At 41.6% G+C, this 20433-nt stretch overlaps 1 protein-coding gene across 4 annotated transcripts; it reads left to right on the top strand.

Moving 5' to 3' along the window:
* The first annotated feature begins 1990 nt into the window (after positions 1-1990).
* On the top strand, positions 1991-20016 carry LOC105923444 (P2Y purinoceptor 3). 4 transcript variants are annotated; one of them, XM_012859428.3, is made up of 3 exons: positions 1991-2325; positions 14541-14965; positions 16785-20016. In XM_012859428.3, exons 1-3 carry the CDS (start codon positions 2314-2316, stop codon positions 17455-17457), a joined length of 1110 nt encoding a protein of 369 aa, XP_012714882.2. In that variant the 5' UTR covers positions 1991-2313; the 3' UTR covers positions 17458-20016. The 4 variants fall into 4 exon arrangements, with proteins under 4 accessions (XP_012714882.2, XP_036005884.1, XP_036005885.1 ...); XM_036149991.1 differs by lacking the exon at positions 1991-2325 and adding an exon at positions 2982-3076; XM_036149992.1 differs by lacking the exon at positions 1991-2325 and adding an exon at positions 8533-8795.
* Positions 20017-20433: the final 417 nt, after the last annotated feature.

Raw genomic sequence — 20433 nt, forward strand, 5'->3', positions numbered from 1 at the left:
ACTTTCTGCACATGATTACTGCTTCAGCTTCTGCTTCTGCTGCCAGTAATGCTAATGTGTTCCTGGATTATTTCCTCTGAGCAGTCTTGAATATTTCCTAACTATGTCAGGGGGGGCAGATCAGATCAGACTGGGCGCAATACTTTAATAACCACACCCAAAGTCTGAGACACTTGGCTACCATCGTGTATATCTTATCTGCAATAGTCAATCTGAGCTGCGTTCTGGTCGTTGGTTAACGCTGCTTATCCCCTGGTTCTATACCCAACGAGTTCTTGCATCTTCTTGAGTTCCCTCTCTCAGAGGACATGCCTAGGCACATGTTTATAATCAGAGAGAATAAATTTGGGTAATTGCATTCAGGGTGTCTGAACAATGCAGGTGGTTTTGGATTTTTTTTAAACATACGATCCAAAAAAATAGAGCATAGTAACAGAACAACTGGGTGAATAAATATATAAACGCGCCATGAGGCTGAGTTTATGTAGAGGCCTTTCACCTCCAGCAAAATTTCAAACTAAACGGCAAATTATGTAAAATAACAGACCGAGAGCAAGAGAAATAACTAAAGCGGATTTTGTTGCCTAAAAAGAGGTACCTTTCAAGCTGACCCCACCTAAAAAGACTTTCCCGCATTAAGTTAAAAGTAAAACGTGTCGAGATTCCTTGCGGGCAACCCGTCAAAGCGGGATCGAGGCACCTTAATGCGTTTGCCACGTATTCTGTGAAAGGGCCGATGCGTTGAAGAGGGATAGACAGTCAGCCCTGACTCACGGAGCGGGGCAGACACACACCCAGAAAGGGGCAAGCCGGCTTCACGGGACGAGGCAGCCATGGGAGTGGTAACATGGTTTGTTACCTTCAGAAATCATTTCCCACAAGAAGAGTGAGAACGCGAAACATACAATTCTAATTTTCAGCATTTGCTTTAACGACTGAATCGCTACACTGAGTTCACCCACCACTGTTGCTTTGATAGGAATGGTGTGAGGATATTTTTGATGCAGATCATATGCGTGGTGCTGACACCCTGAGTCACGAACGTCAAGAAAACGTATTTCTTTAAACAACTAACGTTGTTTAAAACTGTACTTTCCACATGCAAACACCACGTTTAATTGGTCAGTTTTAGAGTTGCAACCACTCTGTCTTGTGAATTCAACATGTTTTCGTCACAACCATTTGCGCCAGGAGAAAAGTTAGGACAATTCCAAGGTCCCCTGACTGCCAGGGGGCCTGAAAAAGAAAGCGTATATATGTGTATGAGCTTTGAGGATGATTTAGAGTTTTTTGTCATGGGTTTGCCAGTGGTGAATTACTGGCGGCACCCCTGATCACGACGCACTGTTATTGATGCGAGGAGCGGCCATGTTGGATCAGACAATCACCCTTAAACAAAAATTCTCAGACTTTCAGAGTGGGAAGTTCGACTTTGGAGGGTGTTCCAGTTAATTCTTTGGACTTGGAAATCAAAATGTCCAAGTTCCGACTGGAACTGGAACAGCATTAGTTATCCATCAACTATGAATCTTCAAATCGCATTACTGACTTCAGCATTTCAAAGTAAAAACCTTTCTCACAGCCCGTACGCTGTTCTTAACAAGGGGGCGGCCATCCCTACACAAAGGAAAACCTGCTCAGGTCAGAAGTCATCTGATGTAGATGCCACCCTCTGATCAAAAGATGCCCTGAGTGGAGAGCCGTGTGTGTGTGTGCATATATATATATATATATATATATATATATATATATATATATATATATATATATATATATATATATATATATATTGAGTATGAAGGGAAAGGGGGAAGAGGGGCTGCAGCACCAATAACCATCCCCTCAGCACGTTCCTGGTCACTTTAGCGGTTGGATGGAATAACTGGGAAATAACTTAATACAGGTGAGGTGGACAGTAGAAAGTCCACTATCCACTAACCAGCTTACCAAAAGAACATGTTGCCTGTAGAAGTAGAGCTGCCGGGTCTTATGTGTATTTTTGCTGATGTGAGAACGTCCGCGTGCTCGCCTTTGTGTCGCAACCCTTCAGAAAGCGCGCGCTCTTCTCGCGGCGGTGCAGGAACAACAAAGCGCGCCCCGCGCAGCGAGTCCGCAGCCAGCCAGGTCCCTTCAGACAGACAGGAGAGCTGCTCAGTCAGTGCTCACACACCCCAGCCCCAGCGCAGCTCCCAACGCCTTCACACGGACCGCACCGCACCACAGCGCCCATACGCCACGCTGCTCCACGCTGCGCGACACGGGAGAGCGCACAGGACGAAGTAATCTTGTCCTCATGGCCAGATCGAGTTGTTGATGCTGTTCAGGGTAAGTTCTGCTTGTTTTATATGTTTTTTTCTTACTAACTCCTAAAAGAGACTGACTGATAAAAAAAAAACCCAACTAAGTTAAACCAAAACGCTTTAAGTAATCAATATATCAGCGTTGCCAGTGGTGAATCGCACAACATTGTGGTTTTATGGCAGATCGGGTTAATCTTTAAGGCATTAGAAAGTGAGAGTAAAAGTGGAATGCGCACATGAAGGATAAGACGCAACTCCAGTAGCCGAAGTTATTTTCTCCCCCCTGTTATTTAGTGACTTAAAGGATTGGTCACATACACTTCCGCGTACTTTCAGATTTTCTCACGTTTCAAGCACCGATTTCAATAGATTTTCCAGGGAAATGTTCCAGACCAACACAGTGGAGCATTATTGTAAAGTGGAAGGAAATGGATACTGCTTCGCATGGTGAGCTGTATTTAGCTCAATCCATCTTGCCATCAACACCAACCGGCTTCTCGGTCTCTGCTGCTGGGACACGTATGATGTGTCCTCCTCACAACTTTGGGGACATGTGCACAAGTGTGTCTTATATCTTTCTTTTGAAAACTGCTTTTTTTTTGTTGTTGCCATTTTTGCATGAAGGCAGCATGTAGACTGCATTACTGAAAGTCGTCCTGTTGACAGATTCTCCCACCTGAGCTGTGGATCTCTGCAGCTCCTCCAGGGTTACCATGGGCCTCAGATGCTCCACAGTTTAATGCTCTCCTTCCCCAGGCTGTGAGTTTAGCTGGAGGGTCAGTCCCTGGTAGAGGTTCCTAACCTTGCTTTAAATTTCTCTACAACTTTCCCCCTCATCTGTCTGCTGTCTTCCTCTGTCTTTTTGTTGTTGTTGTTGTTGTTAAAGCTGTTGGTTCTTTGAGGCCAGAAACAGGACAGCTGGATTTATACTGAGATTAAATTACTTTCAGGTGGACTATCCAGTTGGCCCCTGGTCGGTCGCATTGGATTTAATTCAAAGGTTTTGGAGTCATAGTAGCATGTACAAATTCATTACACATGCATTTTGGAGTTTTTTTTTTTATGAAACAAAAAAACAAAAACAAAACAAATTTTCCTGTTTTCTGTCTTGTTCTATCAGCTAAAATTCCAACAACACGCGTTTAAGTTTGTGGTTACAATTAGGGCTGGGGGCGACATGGACCAAAACTAATATCTCGTTATGTTTAGGCTGAATGTCGATATACGATATTTATCTCGACATGTTTTTCATAAAAAGGCATTTCTGAATCAAAGCTTTATCCCAAATGTGTCACAGGCGCATTTTTTTTCAAACAGCTGTAGACAAATGTGAGAAACTGCTGAAAAATAACCTCCTGGAGTATAATTATAACGCAACATAGACTAATCTCGATATGAACGATATAGTCTCATATGAAATCTCCTGTAAAAAAAAAAAAAAAAAATTTGCAATGCTTCTAAAATTTTGATATGTTGTCCAGCCCTAGTTACAAGCACTAGTTTTTTTTTAATATATATATATATATATATATTCAGGGGTTTGGAAGAGTTTTGAAAAACCCTGCAACTAATTTCTGTTACATATTCACACTTTCTACAGAATACTCTTACTAACCTGTGTACTATAGAGGTGCAATTCTTTCAGTGAGCGCTGCAGGGCATTACTGGAGGTGCACTGCAAGGTTTGACCTGATTGTTAATGGTATAAAGTTTATCCAGGCCTCCCAGTAGAACCAAGCCAAAAAAATAATAGTTTTCCAGGAATGCAGCCATGAAATCATCCCAGGTGTTCACCACAGTGCTCTTTCCATCTTTACCTTGCTTGGACTCTTTGAAATTGACACTTTTAAATATTTTTTAAAATCAAATACAGTCACAAAGCAGTGGTTATTAATAGCAGATGTAACTATATGGCCATTTTCAAGTCGTGCCAACTCCTCAAAGAGCTTCACACGAGGGCCGCGTTCACACTCACACTCATGCACACTTTCATACGGCGATAAGCAGATAGGAGGACAAATTGAGGTCAACTGCCTCACCCAGGAGTGTAGCAGGGGAGGAAGCTGGAATTAAACCTGCAGCCTGTTACTGTAAGATGACTACCCCTTCCCATTCAGCCACATTCCTCGTAAATGATATAACGGTAATGCAGGAAAAAAGCAATGGATATTGTTATGCATTGCCACAGCTATGACAAGCTACTCATCTTTTTTTTAAGACCTCCTAATATAACTGGATGTTGTGAAAAACCTTTTCTTTTTTTTAATGCGAAATAGCACGATCATCTAATCAGCTAATATTTACATTAATTCCAAAACAAGTAAAAAACAAAGCAACTGGACTTGTTTTCCGTAGTTGAAGACGTTTCACTTCCTCTCCAGGAAGCTTTCTCAATTCAAAAAGTCTGGAGTAATGTGGAGTACCAAGCTTTATACTACTGCCAAACAAGGGCAGTGTAATTTTTGAATTGAGAAAGCTTCCTGGAGAGGAAGCGAAACGTCTTCAACTAAGGAAAACAAGTCCAGTTGCTTTGTTTTTTACTTTTTTTTGGAATGACCATGACCTGGATGACTGAGAATCTTCACCAGAATATTTACATTCTAAATGCTTTCAACGCAGTCTGTATCGTCAAGGTTTTGACAATATAGTCTCTGTCTATAACGTTGTTGGAGCAATGAGATCGGATTCAGTAAAGGCAACAAGTTGTCTCTCGACACCAACTTTATAGTCGTGAGAAATTTAAATAGGCTACCCTGTCTAAAGACTTGACAAACCCCCCAGGGGGACTTTTGGCGTGCCAATTTCTTTATTTTTTTTTGTCTTCCGAAGATTGCTTTTCTGCTTGGCAGTGGTTGGGCTTCTGTGGGCGTTTTGTCTGGCTGACTTAGACGAGTGTAATGCGGCTCTGGTTCGGAGGTGCTAAATTACTGTTAGGGCAAAAAAAAAAACATTGAGAGCTAAACCTGGTGAGTAAATATTTTAAAGTTCGGTGCCTAAACCTGCACGCCGAACGGGTATGTTAATGTCTGGAGATGAATAGGGCCTCTCTGGTCTTTGTTGGGAGGCGATTCACAATCCTTAATGTAAAAGGAAGAACCACAGCCAGAGTAATTCTCCGCCACTGTCTGTCACAGCTGAATTGAGGAAGCAGTCGGCGTCAAAAGCTGAAGATGCTTGTTTTTTTTTTTTTTTTTCCTCTTTTTACACACTCTGCTCTCACCAGACTTGCATTTTTTTTTTTTTTTGCTGCCCCTGCAGCCGTCTCATGACAACATCAACCACACAGCATCTATCTGGACGCCCGTTAGGCCTCTGATAAGCTGTGTCTGACCAAATGTTTTTGTAGAAAAGTCCCAGCAGTCCGTGGCGCCAGGAGCCAGGCGAAAACATGTTTTCATGACCAGATCCCACCTCAACAATAATGATTAAGGCAGGGAAAAAAACAAAAAACAAGTTCTCAGAGGATGGCCAAGGACAAAGCCAGTAACGTATCTCATTATTTCTAGAGATGCGCCGATCAGACGGGCCACAGATCATAACGGCCAATTTTGACTTGGAAAAATCTGTGTTTTTTTTTTTTTTTTTTCTCTCCCCAATTGATCAAATGCATCAAGAACTCAGAGCATTTTCAGTCTTTAAACGGTGCAACCTATACCATTCACTTTGATGCGCTTTGTTTGGAGCTTAAATCAGATAACATTTGGGGACAAATGCTTTAATGCCAAAATCTTTAGTTTTCACTGCAGAAATGAAACAAAAAATTAGTTGAATTTTCTTAAAATGAGTGTATTTGTCCTTGATTTGAGCATGCAAATCAGACGATTTGCCAATGGAATAAGATTTATGCGCTTAAAATAGGAAGAACTCATCTCCATCATCTTATTTCAAGTGCAGTACATCTAATTATCTTATTTCAGGGGTCAAAATACTCATTCCATTGGCAGATCATCTAATCGCTCAAATCAAGGACAAATACATTAAGTTCAAGACAATCTGACTTATTTTTAGTTCCGTTTTTGCAGTGTTCTGTTGGATCCGACCTCCAAGCAAACTGTTGCAAACCTTTGCCCCTGTCTTGTGTTTTAGTCCTCAGAGGGAAAAATATAACAGCCTGGTTATTGCATTTCTAATTAGTTTTCTAATTAGCATTTTAGTGTCCAGTTGGTTTTGTACATTTATCAAGGAGGTCTACTTTAGGTTTAAGTCGACTGCAAGAACTCAGCAGTGCAACTGGCTAATCCAGGTTTGTGGTTTGAAAAAAAAAACTGTTTTCCACAGAAAAAAACAGACCATTTCTTTGTGGAGAGTGCTTAACTATTAAAAATAGTGCCTCGGGGTAATAACTGTGACTATACAAGAAGTGTGAGTCATGTAGTTCAAAAGAATAGGAGCGCATTCTTAGCTAAGTGATGTTTTCGTTTTCAAATCGAACTTGTGTCATCATGCTGGCGCCACACCTACTTCAGCTGCACGGCCGAACCCATTCTAGACGTGTGTTGCAATTCAGAGGTCAGGATCCGTCCTATTGTATGCATGTGGAACACGTGCATATATTTCAGTGTATGGGCTGGATTTAAAATTTTATTACCTGAAGGAGTCTATGTGAAAAATAGGAAGCGCTGACATAAAGGTGAACTAAAGTTGAGGGGATTAAAAATGATGTGTGAAGTCATCCTTTTGCACACTGCTGAGTCATGGGGACATTTGCATAATGCTGTTTCATGACTTCTGCAACAGGCCACACAACAAAACCATTTTCCACTTAAATGTTCCAGAGTGTCATTAGCTCTGACCAAATGGTGAAGTTTGAATTTGGACTAATTTGGACATTTGGGGGATTCTGAATTTGTAGAAAACCAGACAATATATGACAATAATCTAATGTGAAATTAATTTTTGCACTTTTTAACAGACTGGTGTAATCTTCATTAAAGGGGACATATGCAAAATCCTCTTTTGTAGCCCTTAAATTAATTTTGCTGTCTGCTTGGAGTCTCTGAGTACAGAAAAGTTAAATTTCGTCTGTCCTGGAGCTGGATAGAAATCTTTAGATTCTGTTTGGATCATAGTTTCCAAAACATTCGGTTTTCTTTATTTTCTATTATGTTTTTTTTTTTTTTTTTTACAATAACCTCTCAGTATTTGCTGTGGAACTCCTAAACAAGGTCGTAGACTTCCAGCCAACCAACTTCGTGAATCCCCCATTTTAAATTTTTTCTCTGGAATTTTGTAGTCCAAGCTCAAGGTTGCCGAAGCTAGAAGTGGATAAATGAAAATGTTCAGCTGTGGGGTGTTTTAACAGATACAGTTCATTACACCGTCCACCAGCAAACTACAAAAGTGGCTGAACTGCACCAAGACGAGTTGCTCTCAGAACAGTGTTCAGCCACAATGACGAATATTTCAGACCAAAGCATTGCAGTTCTGCTTTATTTAGACCGCAACTGAATGATTTAAGTGTGAACAGGAAGGTATTAAGAATTATGATAAAAAATTATGAAAGAGGCTGATCATTTCTGTGCAGATCTGAATTTCCGAACCCTCCACTTGAGTACAAGTCCCAACCTTTGCTTTCCCATGACTTTTCTTAGGACTGCTGGGTTTAAAGGAAACAGTAGGAGCTGTTCTTGTGTACTCTATTTTATTGAGCCCTAAATTCTAATAAAATATTATAATATTTGAAACACAACTAGTGCCTGCATTGGTTGTATCAATGCTGCTGCCTCCTGTTGTCACAATAAAACTGATTGGGGGGGGGTTGTAAACAACTGATGAGAGCACATTATAACAAATTAATCCCATTTCTCCCAAGCTCAGCGGGAAATAAGCTCAAATGAGGACGATATCCTGCTGAAAACCAATCAGGGTTGCAGAGGATGGATTACGGTGCCAGAGGCATCGTCGTGGCCCGTCCGCATGTCCTGCAGAGGTTCTGCTCTGCAGTTCAGTGTGCAGACATCGAAAGGGTTTTTTTAGAAAAACCCAATCATATCAACGCCATCGTTTATATAATGCATCTGAGAAGCGGATAAAAAACAGGATGTTTCTGCACAATATTTGCACTTCAGATGAAGCCAATATTTACCCTTCAAGCTTATGCATTTTGTCTTTAGCCGTGAAGCGGCTCACGCAGACTCTCAGTCCGACTAGAACAGGAAGAGCAGGTGCGCGCTGCCTTCCTGGACATTATTCACAAACCTAAGGGTGGCTTTATTACCTTGATGCCATATGGCGAACGGCGCGCTCATGTCAGCGCCCCAGCCCTCCTCATCGCCTGTCTGTCTATTTATGGAGCTGCTGATTAGTTTAAAATGTCCTGTGTAAAGGCCACGCTGCCTGTCCTCGCCGCCACCAGCACAGTGTGACGGCAGTGTAATCGCGGATGTCTGGTTTTCTAATTGAAACAAGAAGCGGAGGCATGTGCAGCATCTAGTCGTGGTTTTCCCGTCGCTTTGCCCGATCGCTGCTGATTCGTGTAGGATTCTGCAGATATAAGTGTAATTTTTTTATGAAACCCCCCCACCCCCCTTAAGTGTGTTTTATTTATTTCTTGCATGTCAGCTCTCTTCTTGTGATAAGACAAAACGTGGGCGCCAATAAGTGCGCAGCAGTCCTGTTCGGAGCGGCCAAGGTCAACGGAGATGTCGGGTAGGAAAGCCAGCGTTCCCAGCCTACACCCCTGACCTCTTTATCTCGTTCCTCTGGTCGTTCACATTTCCTGCTCTTGAGAAATTACAGAGAAAGCGGGGTCTGTGAGCACGGCGTCATTATTCATGCGCTGGCTCTTATCTGTTAGATGGCGCATACTGCAGCTGCTTAGTACGACGAGGAGTGGCCGCTAAAGTCTGAAGAATCAGACTTAAAATTTTTTTGTTTATGAAGCTGATACGTTGGTTTAGACAGCCTTTTGCACACTCACTGGCCACTCGGCTGGTGATTGTCATTTCTGCTGCAGATCTTAGTGTTTTTTTGTTGTTTTGTTTTTGTTTTTACAACAAGCTCACTTTCCAGTAAAGTTTGAAATTCCCGATGTTAACGCGACCACATGCTTAGCAATCACAACAATATCAAGTCCTAAATTTACGACCCTGCTATGTTTAGTCTTCACACTGCCATATTTGTACTAAGTTGCTCTCACAGTCTGAGGTTTAAATATAAACCCGTGTCACTCTTGGCGCTGCCTGGTGCCAGACCTTAAAGTCAACAGCGTGCATCGCGGCGGCATGACTCCTGCAGGAGCCTGCAGGCGTGGAAGAAATTCCCAAGAAATGCCGATGAATGAGTGACATGAATAACAGCGGTAAACCAACTAATCCATACTTAACTAGTTGTACAAGATTCGCCTCTAGTTTTAATAAATTACAAAATCTGGTCAAAACATCAAGCTGTTTTATACTGATAACAACTTAAAATGATCTATAATCACATTGAAAACAAGCTAACTGTAGCAGGGATGGACGTCCATGAGGCTGGAAATCCAGACTTGCATTTTAATCTGAAGCATGCCTTGTTAAACTGGAAAACAAAACAGCCTTACGGGTTGGCTTTTACAGTCTAATAGGAATACACTCGTATGCAACATCTGATCTTAAATTGGTTTGGATGAAATTCCAACTCCGACTTCCCTCTCTGATGTGCCTAGAGTACTTTTTGCCAAATCTTGAGGCGTAAATGTTTAGTCTAAACTCAAGCCAAATAAATGAATTTGTTTCTTGAACGTTGTCTGACATAGCCACGTCTGCGGATGAGGCCAGATTGTTTTCGTTTTTTGCCTCGATGACGGCAAAGTGGGCAAATATTGGTGAAGAAGGGCCGGCCTATCTTATAAAGGGTTAAAATAAATAACCTTATCTTATTTTGCATTCTTCCACTTGTTCTCGAAACTTAAAATCTGTCATCGAAAGTGCTTAAACCCTTCATGCTGATGCCAGAATGCCTTATTGAACAAAATGATCAATATTACTTGCGTTTCTGTATAAAATAATATGTACTAAATGACTATATGTAGAAATAAAAAAAAAAGGAAATAGCAGATGGTTGGATACTTGTATTAGGGCTGAACAATTAATCGCATTTTCAATATAATCGCAATTTAAAAAAACGCAATTTCCAAATCGCAGAGTCTGCAATTTTTGGCTATGTAACAATTAGTGAATTAGACACGTCCATTAGGTGTCGGTAAAATGTTTAAAGTGGGTTTGCTCCACATGGAAGGGAAATCAGTTGCAGCAGTGAGATAATCTAATTTTATTACTTGTTTTTGAGTTTATATAATCATACATAGCATTAAGTTCTGGTCAATCAGTTTAATACATAGACTTGTTTGTTGGTTGCACTTTATGTTCAACAAGGATTGATGTCCAAATCAATTAAAAGCTGTTCTCTTGAAAAATATTCTGATTAATAGAAACATTAAAAGTTCTTGTTTTGAATAGTCCTTGTTTACAATGTCTTTATTTAGACGCCATTTTTGTTGCTTGTGGTTAATGCATAGAAAAGTCAAAATTGCAATTTTGGTTGAAATATATCGTAGGCAGAACGCAATCATTACTGCTTTGAGTTTAGATGCTGTGGGTCTTTTAGCAACTAATCCGCACGGCGAGGTAACAGATTGATTTGTTGTTTGTTTATGTTTGAAAAGACGTGATAAATTAAACTGGAAAAAAATCGCATTAAATCGCAATATCAAGAAAAAAAATCGCAATTAGATTATTTTGCAAAATCGTTCAGCCCTAACTTGTATAAGTGTGAGGTTGTGAATAAATATTCCGATCTATCAAAGGCCCCACCCCTCTTTTAGCTTATTTTAATTATTAATTAAAACTGAAAATGTTCAAATGAGTGGGGATAACAACAATATATAAGACGATATTAAACATCTAAACTTCACAAGGTTTGGAAATTGTCCCATTGGATTCAAAATCAGCAGGATAGACTATTTACTGTTAAAGAAATCTCCCTTTTGAAATTCCTCTACCCATGATTAAAAGAAAACAGCGCTTTATATCAGTAGCCATATCTGGCACAAATGATTAGGAAAAAAATCTGACCTTGGCGTGAGGTTCATCTTTATAAAACATGAGCGTGTGATCAACGGGAGAGGTTTAAAACAAACCTCCCAAATAGAAGTCATGAAAGTTTAGTTTCTACACAGGTAAATGAGTGTATCAATGTATGACGCCTCCAAGTCCTGGGATCCTCATCTTCCAAAGTGTTTAAGCATGAATCAAACTAACGCGGTGCAGTCGTCAGAAGCACCTCTTGGCTTTATGCGTTAATCAGACTGCTCCGTGCGGACCAGGTCATCCCACAGGAATAACGCGCCGCCGTCACTGCCGGTGTAACATGACGTCGTGTCCTGGATCGCTTTCCTGCAGTAAATGTTTCCATATGAACACATGTGAGGTTGACTCTGAACATCAGCAAACCAACAAACATGCAGATTACATGTTTCTTTTTAATAAAGGCGTTCATATGGACACCTGGTGACCCAGAGAGGCCTCTCTTTGCTGCGCTTCTCCAACAGTGAGATGCGGAGGGTTCATTTTAGTTTGACTTCTTTATTTTTTGCCTCTCTATTTTCGACCCTCGTCGCTCTGCTTGGTGGCAAGATAAACCCGGGCCCTCGTCCCGCCCTGGCACGCTCCAGCTGTTCTGAACTGTTGAATCATTGCTCTAGCTGTACACGTGGACAGGTTTAGGCGAGGTGCTAAACTGTGTGGCAGTTTCTGGACTCACACCCGCCTTGCTTGAATAGCATGTTCCCTCGTCTTTCCCGTTTTGCAGAATGGCTTTTATAAATTGGCCTGTTTATCACATCCTTTTAACACCTCAGGGCAGGACCTTGGCAACTAGTCCACGCCGACCTGCATCTGGCTCTTTAGCCACAGCAGACTGGATCTAAAGAAAGTCGACCAACAAAAATCTAAAATAAGCAATTCTTCTTTTTTTTTTTTTACATTAAATTAATAAGGACTGCTTTCGTAGGTTGCTCATCAAAACACTTTGATTACATTTCAACAACTGTATGAAACTAATGGTTGGTCAGATGTTTACTGTTCTTAGCCTGGAAATTATGTTATTTTATAATTTTTCTAAAGTGGGCAAATATGGAAAGACCTCATTTGGGAACTTCAGGCATTTTATTCCTGTAACTAAATTTCATCGTTTTCCTCATTTTAAAACTTGAAAATAAATAAAATCATGGTTCTTTAATGTCAAATAAAAAATAAAAAAAACATCTTTATTATTAATTAGTAAGAGCAAGGAGAAAGGAAGCCTTTTTGAATTGTAAAGATTGCTAAATAATGGATCACTTAACAATAAAGTTTGCGACAAAGTCTTTAGTTGAATCTGTGTCCAGGCAGTGTTGAGGTTGACAATAAGTCTTGCATCACATATATTTTGTAAAAGAAAAAAAAAAGGTGTCTATTGAGGGGATGGATCCTAATAGAGCGCACGTTAAACGCTCAGGTCATCGTTTAGTTTTGTTCTTTTATCGGAAAAGCGTTTGTTTTGATCGCATCCGGCTTATCTGGAAGTCTGAGATGTCATTTAGAAACACGCAATCTCGATTTCAAATCAGCATTTCACAGGCGTCGCTCTCCATCTTTTGTTGCATTCGGGAAATCGTTGACATCCAGCCTCAGTTTATATCCTGCCATGTGTTAGAATTGTTTTGTACTGTACATTAAACCGTTTCCTGCTTTTGTCGTCGCCGTGCCTGCCCCGACGGCAACCTTTTTCTCTAGAAAGGAAGGTGCCACATGAGGCGTGACCTTTCTGCGTGTCCACCTTTGCTTTGAAGCGTACTTTACGGCTGCTTAAAAACATCACATACTGAAGGGAATGTATTTACAGGCAGCTCAATCATGAGGACATTTGCAAATGAATGTCAGTAAAAAGTAGTGATACACCCTTTTATTAGGAAAACTGATCCCCCCACTCCCCCTCCGCTCCCTCCATTATGATTCATTGAGGTGAAACTTCATGGTTTACTGGCACACTTCTCCTGGTCTCCACCTCCAACATCATGAAATGTGAAGTCAAACGTCATCTGTTCCTGCACCCACTGACAGGGATGGGCCTGAGAAACCCACACACTCTGGAGGCCAGAGAAATTAGGGCTTAAAACGCACAAACCGGGGCAGCTTTATAAAAACATCTCACCTGTCCCTACAAATATCACCTTGTGAAATGCCGTGAGTCATGTTTTTCATGATGATGATGATGATGATGATGTGAAGGTAGCGGCTGAAGCAAACCGCTTGCTCAACTCCTCGCTTGCCTGAAAGACTCAGATGTACTAACTGAGTTCGGAGGAGGTTGTTCATTATTTGGGATTGCTGCATTAATCCCCGTCTGTTCCAGACCGTAGGAGGTCTAAGTCTAGACAGTCTGCAGTTGTCTTTATTTGACAGCTTTATGATGCAGGTTAAAGCGTCGCATCGCCTACACCCGCGCTGTTGATTTTTGATTGACTTAGTTGGTTCTGTCACAATAGTAACGGCGCCGGAAAACGCTGTTCTACCCTTGGAGCTTCTTTCTTATTCTCCAGCGCGTGTCGGAGTTATTTCTCCTATAGACCAGCACAAAGTAGTGTATAGTTGTGAAGCGGAAGGGTTTTCAAAACCTAAAAATCAATAGTTAAAGCTTATAGTTAAAGCTTCAAGCCTATTTGGGTATGTATGTATTTACCAGCTTAGCAAAACTATGGATTCAGATTTTGTATAGTAATAATAAAGCGTGGGCAGTGCATAATGGATTTACTCTGTTCATTTCAGCCTGGGTGATATTTGGTGGGATTAAGCTTTAACTTTATTGTGGAGATAAATCAGGACCGTGACGCATCATCGTCTTCATCGTTATTTAAAGCCCTAAAAGACAGACATATTACCCAAATGATCCCCCCTTACGTTTAGCTCACTTATTCCAACACGTTTTGGTGGTAAACTGCATGCAGCTCGTGAATTCTTGTGCGTTCACAATTGTGCAGAAGTAGAGTGCTGCACATCATCAGCCAGGCTGGCCAGGTTAGCATGCAGCATGGTTTAGGACCCTGGCTCACTGTGTTTTTGCAACATAGGGCAGTCCCTGGCGTCAGTGTAGCTGTTGTCTGCCCTCTGGTGGAGAGGTGTGGCGTCGTCCGTTTGACCTCAGAGGAGCTGTGGACGCTTTAGCTCACTTTGTTGTGTAGAAAGTCTGATTTTCAGCGTTTCCTTTTTAATGTTTGTCCGGCAGGATGCGAAGATGCAACATTTTCCCAACTCCCCACCCACCGAGTCGCTGATCTCAAGACCGTTCCCGTTGGACCTGCTCTCCGCCGGCTTTGAACCCACAAACGCCGCCGACGCCCCCGCCCCCGCCGGTAACCACAGCAGCAGCGGCAGCTCCTGCACCTACAAGGAGGACTTTAAGCAGATCCTGCTCCCCGCGGTGTACATCGTCGTCTTCGTGCTGGGCCTTCCTCTCAACGCGGTGGTCATACTGAAGATATGGAGGACGAGGCCCCACGTCTCCCGGAACAACGTCTACATGCTCAACCTGGCCATCGCCGACTTTCTGTACGTGACGTCGCTCCCGCTGCTCATCTACAACTACGCCAGCCATGACTACTGGCCCTTTGGGGAGTTCGCCTGCAAGCTGGTCAGGTTTCAGTTTTACAGGTAGGCTGTCTGCTGCGTCTTGGCTGATTTTTTTTTTTTACTCCCTATATGGACTTGAACTCTAAATGTTTGATCTTTATTAGGTTGCTTAACACTAACCCGTAAATCTATCGAGGACAATAAACATGTTGGGGCCCCTAAATTAATCGGACGAATGAGGAATTCCCTGCTACCTACAGTCTTATGGAGGATTTAGGAGGGGATTGATTTTGGGCCTGATGAGCCATTACTGCTCATTTTGCTGCATGTTTTCAGTCATCATGTCGCTGAATGACCCGGCATTGAGCCACTTTTCGTTAACCAGTGGAGTCCATTAGACTCTTATTGAACATATTTCTGCATTTGAAGGAACTCGTGTCATCCACAAGGTTCCCTGAGCTTTTGAAAACAAGCAGACTCACAGCAACACAGATCCTACGGGTCTTACTTTGTACCCAGGGTTGTTCTGCACCAATAAAGCCAAATAAAACGATTTAATTAGGAAACTTGTGGACAATCCAGTATAGGGGCCTGTTTCTTAGGCCATGTTGGCCCCATATGTATATGTTGGCTGGGGAGAGTGGTGGCAAGATACATTTTGGTGGATTTCCCAGCCAGTTGTAGGTGACTGAAGGAAATGGGGCTGCGTGGATTTAGGAGGGACGCAGAAAGTTATTGCTTTGTTAAAGTTCTTGGCGAAAAGTTTCGTTTTGGTGAAAAACGCGTTTTGGTGACCTTCGTTTAGATTAGATTAGATTACTGAGAATTGGACAGCAAGTTATTTTCTTGTATATTTTCTTCACTAAACGGAAGCACCCAGATTAAATGTTGCATTTCTCAAAATTTTACTGTGCGAGATTATACTACGGTAGTAAAATATGACGTCAGTTGAAGGATTTTTATACCTTCTTTACCGGGGTTGGCAATAAATGTGCCAGCTACTAAACTGAATTTGGCATTTTGTCCTTTATTTTACTCATTTGTTTAAGCAGGTTGTGACAAAGCAGCCAAAGTCCATAAAAAAAACACGTAGCAACTAGGGCTGAACAATTTTGGAAAATAATCTTATTGCGATTTTTTTTTTTCTTAATATTGCGATTTAATGCGATTTTTTTTTTTTTCCCAGTTTAATTTATCATGTCTTTTTAAACATATACAAACAACAAATCAATTTGTTTACTCGCTGTGCGGATTAGTTGCTAAAAGACCCACAGCATCTAAACTCGGAGCAGAAATGATTGCATTCTGCCTACGATACATTTCAACCAAAATTGCAATTTTGACTTTTCTCTGCATTAACCAAAAGCAACAACAATGGCTTCTAAATAAAGATGTTTGTAAACAAGGACTATTTAAAACAAGAACTTTTATAGTTTCTATTAATCAGAATATTTTTCAAGAGAACAGCTTTTAGTTAATTTGGACATCAATCCTTGTTGAACATAAAGTGTAACCAACAAGCAAGTCTATGTATTAAACTGATTGACCTGTACTTAATGCTCTGTATGATTATATAAACTCTAAAACAAGTAATAAAATTAGATTATCTCACTGCTGCAACTGTTTTCCCTTCCATGTGGAGGCAAACCCACTTTAAACATTTTACCAACACCTAATGGACGTGTCTAATTCACTAATTGTTACATAGCCAAAAATTGCAGACTCTGCGATTTGGAAATTGCGTTTTTTTAAAATCGCGATTATATTGAAAATGCGATTAATTGTTCAGCCCTAGTAGCAACAGCTTGGCAGCATGTTGAAATAAAGTCTGCTTAAAAGCTTTTGCACAGTTTTGAATATCCATATTCCATATCCTGACCCGCTTGTTCTCTCATTTCAGTAATCTGCATGGCAGCATCCTCTTCCTCACCTGCATCAGCGTGCATCGCTACATTGGCATCTGCCACCCCTTCGCCGTCTGGCACAAACAGGGCGGCCGCAGGATGGCGTGGGGCATCTGCGCAGGGGTGTGGGTGGTGGTCATCCTCCTCTGCGGGCCCACGTTCAACTTCGCCGCGACGGGGATCCAGCGCAACCGCACGGTCTGCTACGACCTGAGCACGCCGCCGCGCTCGCTGGACTACTATCCCTACGGCATGGCGCTGACCTTCCTCGGCTTCCTGCTGCCCTTCCTGGGCGTGATGGTCTGCTACTGCCGCATGGCCCACGTCCTCTGCCGCCCCGCGTCCTACGGCGGCGTCTCGGCGGCCACGGGCGAGAAACGGGACAGGGCCGTGAGGATGATCCTGGTGGTGGCGGCCGTGTTCTGCGTGAGCTTCCTGCCCTTCCACCTGACTAAGACCGCGTACCTGGTGGTGCGCACGTTGCCCGACGCCCCCTGTCAGACGAGGAACCTGTTCGCCATCATCTACAAGAGCACGAGGCCGTTCGCCAGCATGAACAGCTTCCTGGACCCCATCTTGTTTTACTTCACCCAGCCGCGTTACCGCCGCAGCACCAGGAGGTTCATGCTCAGGGTGACCACCCTCAGGGACAGGGGAACCTCGGCGTGAGCAGGTCCCATTTTTCAAGCCAGATGCCCTTAAAGATGCAACGTAAAAGGAAGCAAGCGGCACACTTTAGTCAAATTCTTAGCCACGACCGTCAGGTTCAGGGTGTGTTCCCGACTTCCAGAGGAAGAGACTGAAACCCGTGACTGATCGGCTGAGGAGCGCCGGATTCGCACATGGCCAGCGTCGTACCTGCGAGACGTTTGTTTAGCTGCCGCTGTGCGAATTAAAGGAGACATTCTCTGTTTGTCAAGAAGGGAACCGTCACGCCGCCGTGAACCACTGTAAACAGTTTCCCCATTGTGCTTCCTCTGTTCAGCGAAGCCAAACTAACAGCAAATGCTGCGGAGAACGAATGGGACGAGTAGGTGTGTAAAACCCACCCGAAATAATGCAACTTATTAATGTGTCGTTTTGTTATTGCACTCGCAAGTAGTAATAGAGATTGAAACTGAAAAGTGTTTTTGCAACTTAGCTCATCAGTTATATTATTATTATTATTATTATTATTATTATTATTATCTATAATCTATATGAAGATCTGTGCATTTATTCAGCATAGAAACGTGTTGAAACTGTAGGACGTGTTGTTTCACGTTTTCACCACTGGGGGGTGTGTGTACTCCACTGCACTTAAACACTGGCTCTGCATAGAATGTAATCGGTGTGATTTATTCATTATCTGCCCCAGCACTTCATTATGAACCACTTACAACCAAACTCCTGCTCACACCGCGCTAAAGCCGACAGTTCGGACACCGTTTTATGGGGTAACATTACCACATCGCATATTCTAGCAAAACAAATTAGTGCATAGGGGACAGAAGGGCCGTTTATGGACCTAAAGCAAGCCTAGACTCTCCGGTTCTCCTCTTTCTGTGAAACTGCGAACCCTTCCTGATTCGGTTCTGAGAACTGGAAAAAGCTTGTTGGAGATTAGAGACTAAAAAAAAAAACTAAGGATTGGGTCATTTTATTTTCACCTGATAGAGATGTGTACAAAGCTTTAAAATGAATTGCCGCAGCCCTTCAACACAGAGGCGTGACATTTTTTGAACATCTCTGCAGCCTTTCCAGTTTTAGTACTGATCTTTCTGTTGATATGGATACGCTTACGCCTTCTTCTTGTAGCCATTTTCTGACCTGCAACGTTTAGGACACATCCAACTTATTGAAATAAATTCAATTCAATTCAATTTTATTTATACAGCGCCAATTCATGAAACATGTCATCGCGAGGCACTTTACAAAGTCAAATTCAATCATATTATACAGAATATGAATGACGTGGTTACTTGTCTTACCCATTTTGAAGAGTCAGTATGAGAAAAAGTACCTCTGCTCTATATCATATGTAAATGTTAAAAGTCATAAATTATACAAACGAAGTTGTTAGACACTGTTCTCAACTTGAAGGAAGTATGGTGTAGATTAAAAATGGCTTTGGTTAGATTTGTTCTATAGGAATTATTAGGTTAACTGTCACCGGCACTTTTGATTTAAAACATTTTTCAAAACACGTCTTTGCGTGAGACGATCCTGCCGCAATAAAAGGAGAATTTATTTAAAGGCTTTTTACGCATCTCTCTGAGTTCCGCCTTGCAACGCGGATGATCTTGTCTGGAGAAGGAGCGCACCGCTTAGCATAACACTGTTTTTATAGGTCTAACTGGAGGCAGTCTAAATCCTGTACCATATTCAAGTTTGTATATTCCAAATGTATTAACTGCGCACAGCGGATTACATTTTGTGTTTTTGCTCGTGCTGCGTGATTTTGATTGTCAGCCTCTCTCGTTTTTCTTTCACCCAGCTTAAAGGGAAACGTGTGCTTTTTTATTAGGTTTTGTTAGAAAATGCATTTTTGAATGCAGAAACTGTGAATCTGTGCCACAATGAACAGTATAACAATGAATTTGCTGCACATATGTATTTTTTTTTTATTTTTGTTTATGACTAATTCACCATGTTAAGAATCCCATTCGTGAGGTAGCTAGCTTTTACATTTCGTCTCCACTGTGCGCTTCGTATGTGTTTAGCAGAGAGGACGGCAAAGCTCCTGTTGACTTAATGTTCGGTAAATGTGTGAAATGTTTATGCATTTGAAATGCACGGTAGATTTTAGACCCAAATGTGAAGTAATGTGTGTGAAGCTTTGCCTTTTCAGCGTCGCAATGTAATAAGTTATAAAAAGTGTCCCCATCCATGCTGTAAATGTGAGGCTTTATCATCGGTGGGGTGTGATGATGGCAACTTCTATTAATTCTGCACTGTACCAAGGTTATTGTGGCAGTTCGTTGTGTTTTGAAGAGGTCTGAAGTTTTTTTTTTTTGTTTTTTGTTTTTTTTTTAGAAATACTGTAACACAGATGTGTCAAGAAAATTGTTCTGTATGATTTTTTTTTGTGTGTTTTGAATGTTATTTTTTATTGACTTAGACGCCATGTCTAGCATTATGTGAATATTATTTTCATAATGTAAAAGTAACTAAAAAAAAAAAAAAAGAATAAAAGGCCATGCCTACATACATTTTATGGGCTGTGGTTTAAAATGCTTTCATCATGAACCTGAATGCGAGATTAATTTGAAGTTGTCTATACAATAAGTGACTTTTCTAAAAAAACAAAAAAAAAAAACAAAAAAAAAAAAACAGGAGTTATGCGCATGCAGGCTGGAGTTTACCATAAGTTTTCTCTATTCCTCTCAGGGTCACAATTATACATACAGCCTCAAATAGTCGCACTTGTCCCAACCGGTATTGGGTTTAATCTCTCTTGAGCGAGTTGCAGACAAAGTCGTCAGCCAGCCGTGATCTTTGCTGAATATTTGACCGCTATTATTGAGAAAATTGGTGGAGTTGATTTAAATGTGTTTGCTTCCTGGCATCACTGTGGCTTAGGAGCATAGCTTGATCTGTTTTTGATCAGCCTGGGGTCAGGGCTGTTAAATGTCCAGTCCAAAATGTATTGTGCATTTGGGACTT

Source organism: Fundulus heteroclitus, chromosome 18 (assembly GCF_011125445.2).
Source record: "Fundulus heteroclitus isolate FHET01 chromosome 18, MU-UCD_Fhet_4.1, whole genome shotgun sequence".
Lineage (NCBI taxonomy): Eukaryota > Metazoa > Chordata > Actinopteri > Cyprinodontiformes > Fundulidae > Fundulus > Fundulus heteroclitus.

Bases quoted from the DNA above. Each gene is read 5' to 3' on its own strand.
- LOC105923444 (XM_012859428.3), top strand. The intron at 14,966-16,784 runs GTAGGCTGTCTG...CTCTCATTTCAG, and splicing joins GTCAGGTTTCAGTTTTACAG to TAATCTGCATGGCAGCATCC.